Source organism: Lithobates pipiens, unplaced genomic scaffold (genome assembly GCF_037356315.1).
Source record: "Lithobates pipiens isolate NorthernLeopardFrog02 unplaced genomic scaffold, aLitPip1_a1.2 Scaffold_28, whole genome shotgun sequence".
NCBI lineage: Eukaryota > Metazoa > Chordata > Amphibia > Anura > Ranidae > Lithobates > Lithobates pipiens.
The window spans coordinates 30,377,911-30,391,108 of NW_027507789.1; the positions used below are offsets into that span (position 1 = coordinate 30,377,911).

General features: G+C 41.5%; 1 protein-coding gene across 3 annotated transcripts in view; it reads left to right on the forward strand.

Moving 5' to 3' along the window:
- Positions 1 to 13,198, forward strand: part of NFS1 (NFS1 cysteine desulfurase) — a 73,109-nt gene that overhangs the window by 22,417 nt on the left and 37,494 nt on the right. For 2 of the 3 annotated variants that reach the window (XM_077459012.1, XM_077459013.1), the window contains exons 11-13: positions 474 to 557; positions 2,577 to 2,666; positions 3,084 to 7,938. In XM_077459012.1, the coding sequence (XP_077315138.1) occupies positions 474 to 557; positions 2,577 to 2,666; positions 3,084 to 3,147 (238 nt within the window). In that variant the 3' untranslated portion in view covers positions 3,148 to 7,938. Of the gene's footprint in view, positions 1 to 473; positions 558 to 2,576; positions 2,667 to 3,083; positions 7,939 to 13,198 lie in introns of those variants that run through there. The other variant, XR_013263484.1, reaches the window with a different exon arrangement.

Consider the following 13,198-nt stretch of genomic DNA (forward strand, 5'->3'; position numbering starts at 1 on the left):
TGGAGACATGCTTTGTTTTTACATCTAAAAATGAGTTGCCAATTGTATTCTAATAAATACCATGCCAATACTACTGCATTTAGTCTGGTGCTCTCTGCTGTTCTGTTTTAAGAAAGTCAATTACCTTATTACCCTAATATCATGCTTTAGACTCTTACCTATGCACACATCCATTCTCTATTTGCAATCCCATATTTTATGAAATGTATGGATGCCATCGGTGTTGTAGCTGAATAAGTAGCAAATCTTTGTGTATTGGCATTATTATGGCTTTGTGCAGCACCTAAATGCAGTAATATTCTTGCAACAAAGTCAAAAGCGCTTATGATCTATAGAAGATAATTTACATCAAGAGAAATAGTAACTGACTTCCTCATACCAGATGTTTGTAGACTAGGTAGATGTTACTGAAATTGTGGAACTTGCATATAAACCCTTCAGACTTTAACCTTTTTGTTTCTGTTCACTTCTAGCGCTTGCACTTCGGCATCCCTTGAGCCATCTTATGTCTTGAGGGCTATAGGAGCAGATGAGGACCTGGCTCACTCCTCTATCAGGTTGGTTTTGAGAGTTACTGTTTATGAATATGTATATTATAGACCAGGAGAGTGTTAAAACCAACACTGTAGTAGTGCCTAAAAAGAGAGAAAATAAAAAGTTCACCAATGGGAACAAATTGAAGATATCAAGGTGCCCACACATCTGTAGAAGGCCATTCTGGTTGGCAAAGCTCCAGCACTCCCTGTGTTAATCTCAAAGCTTTCGCCTCTTTTCCTGCATGTTACTATTGGCCTGTGGGAGCAGCCCATCTTAATGGTGAACCAAGAGGAGTGTATATAGAATAGAGTGGCAAGCTTTGACACTACTAGGAAGTGTTTAAAGCTGATTAGAATTGCCCACCATTACCACATACTGGCAGGGTATGGAGTTGTCTGCTGCCATTTTCGTCCTTTTTATTTATTTTTTTGTATTTTGTCTTTTTTTTTTTTTTTTTTTCTGTTTCAATATGTTTATTGAAAATTTTGAATAAACGGGGATAAACAAGAGACTACAATCTGCTCCTTGTGCGCCCTCGTAGGGGCTACAAAGCATGAATATGAAACCGAAGGGAAAACCATCACATTATACTTGTAAAAACACAAGAAAAGGAAGGAAAAAGAGTAGGGGATGGTATCGAGACTGGCTCCAGTACCAAGCAACTCGTTCCTTTATCGTTTCCGGAGGGCAAGCCCTTCTCCCACTACCCCCTTCTACGGGGGGCAGTAGTATTTGTTAGCAATGAGAGAGATTACAAAGAAGAGTGAAAAGAGATAGGGAACAGAAGAAGGAAAGGTAGGGAGAAAAGAGGGGGAAGAAAGGAGGGGGAAGGTTCGGTTGTGGACGCCTCGCCAAGAGGAGTTAGACCAAGCCCAGGCATGCAGCTTGGAGCCCGGGGAACTCATAGGAGATCCACGGCTCCCAGATTTTTAGAAATTTAGCATGAGAATTATGGACAATACTGGACATGCGTTCCTGAAGTAACATAGCAGTTATGCGGGTTTTAACCCCTTGAAAATCTACCCGTTGGGACTTCCAGGCTTGGGCAATGGTCCGCTTGGCCGCTATAAATAAGTAGCCAGCTTCTGTTGAGGGCCTCGCAAACCAGGTACCGGACAATGTAGAAGAGCTAGCTTAGCGTCCCTTCGGATCGTAAGGTGGAAGAGTGTCTGCAGCAAACCAAAAATCCTAGACCAGAACCCCACCAGCCTTGGGCAAGCCCACCATGTGTACATAACATCACCTCGCTGTCCACAGTTGCGGAAGCATCTGTCAGTACTCCCAGGGAAAGCCCCGAGCTGTGCGGGCAGGTACCCAATACCATCGGAACATTTACTTTTATATGCAGCCTCTAGAGTATTTGTGTTGAACAAGCATTTGGCAACCGTTTTCCAGGCCCTGCTCCAGTCCTCCGGGTCTACTGGGGCCTGAAGGTCCTTTTCCCATTGAGTCATATAAGAGAGGGGTGCTGATGGCGGGCGACCATTCAGAGAGGCATAAATGGCCGAAATAAGACCTGGGGACCCTGGGGCGTGATGGCATGCATGTTCAAAAAAAGTTTTTTGGAAGGGGTAGGTGGACATGCGGCGCAACGTTGCAATCCAATGCTTTAATTGGATAAAGTGATAATGCTCATTAGCCGGCGCCCCTTGTGTTTCCCAGATACTCTCCCAGGAGGGGAGTAAGTGTGAGGAAAGAAAATTTTGGACTCGTGGGTAGCCATGTGAGGACCACCAGGAGAATGCCTGGGGCTCCTCCAGACCCGGGGGGGAAAAGAGAGTTATGAGTGATGGGGGAGTAGGGGTAGAAAGGGGGACATCAGATTACTGGAAAAGAGAACTGAGTCCCACACCCGCAGACCATGTAGCAGCATGGGGCTTAGGGAGGGAGGGCGCAGATTCCTGGGGAGCCAGAGGAGTGCCTGAAGTGCGCAAGGGTCACAGCCAGGCACCTCCAGGAGCACCCACAGAGGTATTATTTTGTAATTTTAAATTTGTTTGTTTAGATGGTACTTTTTTTATGTGTTTGTTATCATTTAGGTTTGGTATTGGAAGATTCACAACAGAGGAAGAAGTTGACTTTACTGTTGGGAAATGCATCCAGGAGGTCAAACGGCTCAGAGAAATGAGGTATACCAAACATTCAGAGGATAGAATGACTTTCATTGCTGTTATGTGTTCTCTGCTGGGGAGGTTTACTCTATTATTATTATTTTCCTATTTCTTTCTAACAAATCACTGCTCGCAGCCACATTTAATTTAAATTTACTTTTTTTGCATTGGCACATATTCCCCAGGGTAGTGCCCACACTTATGCCAATTTTCTAGGCTGTAAAAATATAGCATATTTAATTTGACAGATTTGGCTCCTATTGATTTTGATGGGGTTTGGGTTTGCCATCTGAACTTCTTTGCAGTTCAGCGAACCCCTACTGACCTGAACCCAGAGCTGTTTGGCTCATCACTAATCTCAAGAGTTCAGCTTTAAGCCTAATGTCTAATATTTGGATCCTATCATCGTCTTTAATCAATATGTGTTCTTTGCAGCCCACTGTGGGAGATGGTGCAAGATGGGATCGATCTGAAAAACATCCAATGGACCCAGCACTGAGAGTCCTGGGTACTCAAGATTGAACATCAGAACACATTCTATTTGTTAGTCTATTGGCTTCTGTTACACAGTTGAATACTTCTATAGTTGCCAACGCCCCTGCTAGCTGAGGGGTCTGTCAAACACTTGTGTAGTCTTGTCCCCCATTTATTTAAATGCGAGCTCTAATAGTTAAAAGGGAGCTCCTTGCGCTGGTTTCTTCTGCTGCAGAATTTGCACACAAGCAAAATCGCTTTAGACGCTGCTGACATTCACATAAAAATATATCCTTATACCCAGTCCTTCCTGGGAAATATTGTTTGAAAGCCCAAAACTGAAAGGCAAAGAGAAGTCCTCCGTTTATTGTCATTTAGTCACATTGTGACTCTAAAGATATGATAGTGTTGAATGAGCCAAAGAGCTAAACTAATAATAACTTCATGGTAATGGGGGGTTATAGAAAGAATGTAGAATAAATCTTCCACTAGGGAGGTTTACTCTCACTTGCTGTTGTGTCTTTGGGAAAGAATAATGCAAAATAACATGATGGAGACCACAATTCTTATGGGATCCAACTATTTTCTATTCAAAACAGGAAAATTTTTTAGATTATCTTTAAAAAAATTTCAATAGTCTTTAAAGCGGAGCTCCGCTAGTCTCCCTCCTCCCATCCACTGCCACATTTTGTACTTTTTTGAGGGGGGTTTTGACAGGTACCCGCTCCCACTTCCTATTCAGTTTGTGGCGGTGATGTGAGCTGGAAGTTTGGCCCACTCCTCCTTCCTCCCCTCCCCAGTCGGCCCATTTGCACATGACAGTAGAAAACAGTCCGTGAAGCCGCAAGGCTTCACTGCCTGCTTCCTTTAGCCAAGATGGAGGCACCAGCATCCGAGAGCGGATTCAAGAATCTGCTCTGGTGAGGACACCGCTGGATGTCCAGACAGGTAAGTGCCCAAGTAGTAAAAGTCAGCAGCTACAGTGTTTGTTGCTGTGCTGACTTTTATTTTAGTTTTTTTTGGTGGGGGGGGGGGGGGGGCAGGCAGTCAGAACTCCTCTTTGTGGTAAAACTCCAGCCAAACAATTTGTTTTTGGACGAGAGAAATTTTGAACCTCCTGTTTATTGTGCTGTCTCATTTGAGGATATTTCCACTTAGAAGAGCCTTGAGCCTGTATTCACATATATGTGGACACAGACATTGCATGTGATTCCCACCGCATTGCTGTCTTTGCAATGAAAATTCAGCCATACAGTTGTATGGCTGAAGTCGCATTGGATTTGCACAAAAAAGGTGCAGGAACCTTTTTTTTTTTTTTTTTCTCTTCTCCTCGTTTTGCAATCTGATTGCATAAGTGTTCACACCCATGTGATCCGATTCCTGACTGAAGTCACAGTTCGCGCTGCAATTTATGAACTGCTCTGGGGTGCCAACTTTCTATTGACACCCGCAGAGGTTCGAAAAGGGCAGTGTGACCTGCCTGTGGGGGAGATGCGATGTGGGAATCGGCACTGGAATCGCGCTGGTTCCTGCATCGCAAAAGTGTGAACCCAGGCTAAAGAGACACATTCCTGGTGGAGACGCTGCAAAAGAAAACAAAACTTCATTTCTATTGCTGTCCATATCCACAATTGGGATGTTCCAGTGACAAGAAATGAGTGATAATCTTCCCAAATGGGACACAGATAGCAATAAAAGAACCTTGGATGAAATTTGTGCATTATTTATTTGCCATGTGTGTCCAGTACTGCACAGAGCATAAAAGTCTACAAGACTATAGAGAGCCGCTCATGTCTTGTTGTAATCTGTCCCAGTATATGAGGCTCTTTACCTGTGCCTGATGAGACATGCCTTTCTAATATTGGCCAATTGCCCACATATTAACAGGACTCATATCCCAGACTTCTGTTTCCTGCAATGAACATTTGATGAAAATGTACTCCCTATTCTATTTTAAAGAACCCTGTAATAAGATGTTTAATACTTTGCTTTCCTGCAGGTAAATCAAACCTTCCTGCAGCTAAGAGTCAAATATTGGCTCTATTGAGATCAAACATTTCTGTTGTGTCAAATGCCTGCTTCCTTGTGCCAGCTTCTACATCACTGCTGTGCATGACCACCAAAGGAGGGTTTACAATTTAGCGGTGCGATAATGAACCCATGTTAACGTGCATTGTGCTAAGGCAGCCTTTTCATTTTTTATGGGGAGAAAAAACGCGCTTTTTAAAAACCATACAATAGATAAAAGTGATACGTCAATAAAAAGCAGCAACTCTCGTGTGACATCACACAGAAGTCAATAAATTTAAAAACGGAGTCACGCTTGGCATTTAGTAAACATACTATTCATGAGCATGTCAATATAACATTGATAGGTGCAATATAAAATTCCTTATTCCAATAATAAGGTTTAATAAAAAAAGCATGAACATCCAATTATACACTGTCTTATGTGATAGAAGAGAGGCAGGTGCAGGGTCAGGGTAGTGAAAAGATAGAAGTGTCACACTTCTGAATTCTCAAATAACAGTTCATAGATGCATTCCAGATATTTCAGATCCCATATACTAGTGGTCATCAACCCTGTCCTCGGGGCCCACTAACAGGCCAGGTTTGCAAGATAACCGAAATACATCACAGGTGATATCATTTGCTGCTCAGTGATTGCAGTATTCTAGTCTGCATCTCCCCAAGTTAATACATAAAACCTGGCCTGTTAGTGGGCCCTGAAGACAGGGTTGATAACCACTGCTATATATACTATCAACACCGCATGTGACCATCACCAGAGAATAATCACTGCTTACCAGATGGATCCGAAAACGCCTGTGGCTGATTACCCTGCCAGGGCCTTATGGCTGCAGTCTGCTCAGCACACCAGGATCCTGTAGGCACTCTCTCCCCTGTCCCCTCGTTTTCAGATATTCGTGGATATCCCACTCGGAAAAAAAAGATGCTCAATATATAGTGTAAAATCCATCACATTTATTTTGGAGTTAAAGAGGGATTCCACCAAAAAAAAATATTAAAAGCCAGCAGCTATAAATACTACAGCTGCTGACTTTTAATAAATGGACACTCACCTGTCCCGGGTTCCAGCGATGCCGGCAGCCGAGGCTGATCGATCTCTCGGCTGCTGTAGTCACCATTCTAGGTGAGGGAATCAGGAAGTGAAGCGAATCGGCTTCACTTCCCGGTTCCCTACTGCGCATGCGCGAGCCGCGCCGCGCAATAGGAAATCTCCGCGCTGTCACTGGGACCCGTGTGTGTCCCAGCAGACAGCGCGGCAGGGCAGGAAATGGCGTAGACTCCCACGGGAGTCTATGCCCGGAAGTGGGTGAAAATACCTGTCTTTGACAGGTATCTCCACCCCCCTCCCCCCTGAAAGGTGTCAATTGTGACACCGGAGGGGGGGAGGGATCCGATCAGCGGAGGTTCCACTTTAGGGTGGAATCCCGCTTTAATAGTATAAAAAGGGGAGAGCATCTCCCTTATGCAAAAGATAGTATACCGGCTGGTACAGATAAAATCAAACGCCCGCATTTCCAGAACTTCATATGTGAGGATGTCCTCAGCATGTCATCTGCCCTACTAGTTTCATCACAGATTGACGTCTTCCTGGGGCACGGGTGACATGCTGTGCCATCACCTTAATTATGTGAACAAAGCAAACCAAGCCTCGACTTAGCTTCCAAAGCCTCAATGAGAAAACAAAGCCTCATTTTCACCATACAGGGTAACATAGTATCAAGCCTCCCTATGAGAGTAAGCTGGACAGGTAGAGTTTTGCCTTCTCCTTCGGATCTATGTCCTTAGATAAATTACTTTACTGCTTTTAGCAAATACCCAGCAAAAAAGGTTAAAATAAAATATTAAAAAAAAAGTTAGTTGCAAATAAATGCACCAAAAAACAGGCAGCATTGGATATCCATCCACAGATACAAATGCTAAGCACAACTCTGTTTTTAGATTTATTGAGCCCTTTAATTTTGCCTAGATGTGCTTTGCCAGCACACTTCAGCCAAAACTGCTCCCTTTTTGTGGGAAAGCAATGTAGCACCACCTGCCTTAGTGTGTCGGGTTGCCATTCAAACTAAAAGGCATGTCAATGCACCAACACCAATAACTGCTTTCATCACACGTTGCGGTAACATGTTCATGCAAGTGTGAAGGTAGCCTAAAATTAGGGTATGTTAGAAGTACAACCAAGATATTTTGGCAGTTTCTCTGGGCTAAGCTGCTTAAGGTTCTAATTTTGATTTAAAAAAAGTCATAACGATTTAGAATAAATGTTTCAGCAGGCTTTAGTATTTGCCTATTTTACAAGCATTTTTAGCAGTAATCTTTATTAAAATACAGATTTACTTTGCCACGTGTGAAAAACTTTGCCCCGTTTTTTTGTTTATTAAAATACTTTCTGCAGCAGATGGGACGTATACCTGGTGCCCCCCACACACTGCATATTACATTCACTTATACGCACAAGGATGCACGTTTGTGTGCTCCAATCTTTTTGTATGTAATGTGTTCTAGTGTGTGCATGTGTTTTTCCAACTTCTCTTTTCTGCTATTTTGTGCCCATGGCTTATAAAGTCAACTGTTTATTGACAGAGCGAAGATCTCCTTTTGAAACGTATCTGTCTAGTAATGTTTGGGCACACATCTGTGGGACACTACAATCTGTATTCACATTACATGTCTTTTCTGTTTTTTGCCTTATTTTTGTTCTGGTTTGTAAAATGTGAGGCTAATGTACAGTATCGTTTATATTTTGCATTTGCAGATTGTAAATCAATAAAGGGTTTCTGAAATTGTATTGTTCTGCCGTGGTGGCTTCATATTAACTTGACTGCGGGTAAAAAGCCCACAATTTTTAAAGAAAATTTAGTTGTTACTAAATCCATAAAACATTAAAGGGTAAGTTCACTTAAAAAAAAAAAAAAAAAAAAAATGAATAAAAAAATGCACATGTATTTTCAGGTGAAAAAAATGTACATTTTGTTCCTTTTTTGTTTTTTGCTGCCTGTAAAGCATTGCATCAGCAGATCGCTGGTGCCAAGCTGGTCTCCTGCAGATCTGTCTATCTGTGTGCCCATACTAGCAAGCAGATACACTAACAGGAACAATCAATGAACTAGCCAGGCGATCCACAGCACCATGGTAGTTCATTGAGAACTACAAGCCGACACCTATAAGTACGACAGGGCTTGTAGTTCATTCACACACGGAGCTCTGTGTATGAATGATATTGTCGTGTGGGTGGAGTGCCGCATACCCATGCTGATTTTCAAAAAGTCACTGCTAGTATCGGAAACTTTTTCCCCGTACTGCTATGAGAGGAGGGAGTGCGGGGATCGGCAGTGGCTGCAGCATTGGGAACATGTTACTTTTTCCACCCTATAAACGGGTGGAACATGTAACATGTTCCTGAAGGTGAACTTTTTCCTTTTAGGTATAAAGTGCTAGCTACACCTGCAATGGTGTATCTGCTGCTGCATCGTTTCCTTCTCAGGGCCGTCTGTTCTGCAGGAGAAGAACTTGGCAAATTTGGCAAAGTATGCTTCTATGGGGTGGCTCCGATGCCTTGCGAGAGATCTACCATGTCCCAGGTCTACATACTTCTGAATGTAACTACAGCCAGACAAGAACGTGTACTCTCTGTGCAGGTTCCTCGGTAACAGGTTGGTTTGTTTCAAATCTAATTTATGCATGAAAGCCAAAAACACTGATCCAGTAATATATGAAAGAAGTAGTAAAGTGGATATAAAAAGTCTACACACCCCTGTTAAAATGTCCAGTTACTGTGATGTAAAACAACGAGATAAAGCTAAATAATTTCAGAACTTTTTCCAGTTTTTTTAATGTGACCTATAAACTGTACAACTCAATTGAAAAACAAACTGAAATCTTTTAGTTTTTAAATAAAAAAATAAAATTAATATGGTTGCATAAGTGTGCATACCCTTAAACTAATACTACTTTGAAGCACCTTTTTGATTTTATTACAGCACTCAGTGTTTTGGGTATGAGTCTATCAGCATGGCACATCCTGACTTGGCAATATTTTCCCACTCTTCTGTGCAAAAACACTCAATCTGTCAGATTGCGAGGGCACAGCCCTCCTCCGATCACCCCACAGATTTTCAATTGGATTCAGGTCTGGGCTCTGGCTGGGTCATTCCAAAATATTAATCTTCATCTGGTGAAGCCATTCCTTTGTTGATTTGGATGCATGCTTTGGGTCGTCATCCTGAAAGATGAAGTTCCTCTTCATGTTCAGCTTTCTAGCAGAAGCCTGAAGGTTTTGTACCAATATTGACTGATTTGGAACGGCTCATATTTCCCTCTACCTTGACTAAGGCCCCTGTTCCAGCTGAAGAGAAACGGCCCCAAAGCATGATGCTGCCACCACCATGCTTCACTGTAGGTTAGAGCTGCACAATTGTTAAAAAGCGTGATCTCTATTGCAGAGTTTACTGTTTCTTTCATATAACAAGTGGAGAGACTTATCTGCTCACTCAGCTGTTAAAAGAACACATCCAGGCAGTCTGCTAAGTTTTTTTTTTTTTTTTTTTTTACATGAAACATTGTAACTTACTCTTCCTTCTTAGATCAAAGGGATAAACTTCTGTGTGTAAAGAAAAAAATCCAGGAAGTCTGACAAGTTTTTTTTTTTAACATATAAATGCAGGAAGTTTAACCACTTAAAGTCTAAATCTCTTTCTGACACTTGTTTAAGTTCAAATCAATATTTTTTGCTAGAAAATTATGTGGAACCCCCAAACATTTATATATGTTTTGCTGCAATAGTTTGTCACACTGTATTTGCCCAGCGGTCTTTCAAAAGCTTTTTTTGGGGGACAAAAAATACACTTCGATTAATAAAATAAATGGTAAAGTTAGCTCAATTTTTTGGGTTTTGATGTGAAAAATGTTACGCCATGAGAATAGTGAGAATCATGATCTATCTTCTAAGAAAAAAAATCTTGATTCTCTTTTTTTTTTTTATCCAGAATTGTGCAGCTCTACTGTAGGTATGGTGGTGTTTTGGTGATGTGCAGTGTTTTTGTGCCAAACATATCTTTTGGAATTATGACCAAAAAGTTCAACCTTGGTTTCATCAGACCAGAACTTATTTGCCCACATGATTTTGGGAGACATCAGATGTGTTTTTGCAAAATTTAGCCAGGCTTGGATGTTTTTCTTGGTTAGAAAAGGCTTCCGTCTTGCCACTCTACCCCATAGCCCAGACATATGAAGAACATGGGAGATTGTTGTCACATATACCACACAGACAGTACTTGCCAGATATTCATGCAGCTTCTTTAATGTTGGTGTAGGCCTCTTGGCAGCCTTTCCTGACCAGTTTTCTTCTTATCTTTTCATCAATTTTGGAGGGAAGCCCAGTTTTTGGTAAAGTCACTGTTGTGCCATAATTTCTCCACTTGATGACTGTCTTCTCTGTGTTCCATGGTATATCTAATGCCTTGGAAAATCTTTTGTACCCTTCTCCTGACTGATACCTTTTAACAATGAGATCCCTCTGATGCTTTGGAAACTCTTTGCGGACAATGGCTTTTGCTGAAGGATGCAACTAAGAAAATGTAAGGAAAGACCTACTACTACAGCTGAACTTTTTTGGGGTTAATCAGAGAGACTTTAAATGATGGCAGGTGTGTGCTGACTCCTATTTAACATGAGTTTGAATAAGTTTGATTAATTCTGCATACAGTTACATACCCAGTTAAAGAGGAAGTAAACCCTGATGGGTTTACTTCCTCTTTGATTCCCTGCAAAGGTAAAGCATAATGGACTACTATGCATCGAATAGTAGTCCATTATGTGTCGCTTACCTGACACAGGAGCCAGCAAAGTCATCGCTGTCTCCTGTAGTCCAGAGCCTCCATCTTCTCGGTGGGTCTCACTGCTCTGCCACTGTAATTCAACGAAGCTGCAATGACGTCACTCCCGCGCACGTGCACGGGAGCCTCCACTTGCGGCATATTGCCGTTGACAGCGGCGCGCTGTCTTTCAGCAAATATATCCTAAACCGTGTAGGTTTAGGAGATATTTTCTTAGACCTACAGGTAAGCCTTACCTGGCTTACCTGTAGGTCAAAGTGGTTTATAAGGGTTTACAACCACTTTAATAGAGGGTCTACAAACTTATGCAACCACTTTTTTTAGTTTTTAATTTTTGCTTCCCTCTCCCCCTAAAAGATTTCAGTTTGTTTTTCAATGGACTTTATACAGTTTATAGGTCATATTAAAAGTGGAAAAAGTTCTAAAAATTATTGATCTTTGTCTCGTCTCCGTTCTGTACAATGGGACCGTTCTAATAGGAGCGGCTCAAGTCGACAAACTATTAATAGTTATAGGAATACAAGTCAAATCATACAAAGTGATATGAATACATACACACAATACCTATCCGATTTCTAGCAAATGCAGTAGTCTGCATGCAATAGGGGCACACCAAAAGGCACTTCGCTTCTGTGATAGCTGGTCTATAGCAAACAGGACTTTGCTAAGGAAATACAAGAAGCTAGACTTCCAAATCCAAGGACCCATTTTTCTGCACTCTAATAAAAATCTGGAAGTCCTGTTTCTTACAGAAATCGTGGACTAGCTATTAGAGAAACGTTAAAACTTATAGCTTAAACTTTTTTTATTTTCAAAATTTGGATTGCGTAGGGAAGGGATAAAACCCCTGGCAGTTTTTTTTTTTTTTTTTTCCTCTTTGGAGAAATGTATTCTTCCTGTCCCCAGAGGTGCAGCAGGCAGTAAGTGGAAATCTCTCCAAAGTAAAAAGATTTCCTCTTACCCTTTGGAAGATTTTCCCTTATCTTTTGGGAACAGTTCTTAAATTTTGGACAACCCTTAATTTCTTTCTCACTGACGGTAGTCATCAGGACTAATAGAGGCAGAATCTCACCAGTGGGGACTCTTTATCCAAAACTAAAAAAAAAAAAAATCCTTTGCCTTTTTAGGGTGTTTTTAAACTCAAACACTTAACATTACAGCAACCGCCTCACTGCTAAGCAGCTATGATAATTAATGTTCTCTTTGCTGACTTTGGGCCCTCCTCTGATTGTAATTGGACCACAAACAGTAATTGTAAAAGAATATACAAATTTATTAATAAATATATATAACAAAAAAAATGTTCAAAGATAATAAAAACAAACACATGTTGGGGGCAGATATGAGAACAGCTGAGAAGGAAGCCCAAAACTGTCAAGCCGAAAGAGTGTCCAACGCGTTTCAAAAAAACAGCGCAGAACTCCTTCAGGGACTAAGACGGTTTTGGAACTTACAAAACTGTGGCTTAAATCCTAAGTGTTAGTGTTCCACCCAAACAGCAGAAAATAACTCAACTGAAGAAAGAAAATGGTCTGTCGGAGCCATGCATGAACATCAGACCATGGTATCACCGACCGACAATGACTTGTGTAAGACACAGCGGGCACTCAAAGGGAGTGCTGCCTGTCGATAAATTTGACTGATATATCGCAAATCACAGGAGCTTCACATAGAACAAAAAAAATATGTGTCAATAATAGACAGTCTCAATCTCTCTATACGGGCATCCATAAAATCAACGGCCAATTGTATAGGGGTCTATCGTGAGACTAGGGTACACACATATACAGTGCCATGCAAAAGTATTCGGCCCCCTTGAACTTTTCAACCTTTTGCCACATTTCAGGCTTCAAACATAAAGATATAAAATTTTTATTTTTTGTGAAGAATCACCAACAAGTGGGACACAATTGTGAAGTGGAACTAAATCTATTGGATAATTTAAACTTTTTTAGCAAATAAAAAACTGAAAAGTGGTGCGTGCAAAATTATTCGGCCCCTTTACTTTCAGTGCAGCAAACTCACTCCAGAAGTTCAGCGAGGATCTCTGAATGATCCAATGTTGTCCTAAATGACTGATGGTGATGAATAGAATCCACCTGTGTGTAATCAAGTCTCTGTATAAATGCACCTGCTCTGTGATAGTCTCAGGGTTCTGTTGAAAGCGCAGAGAGCCTCATGAAGACCAAGGAACACACCAGGCAGGTCCATAAT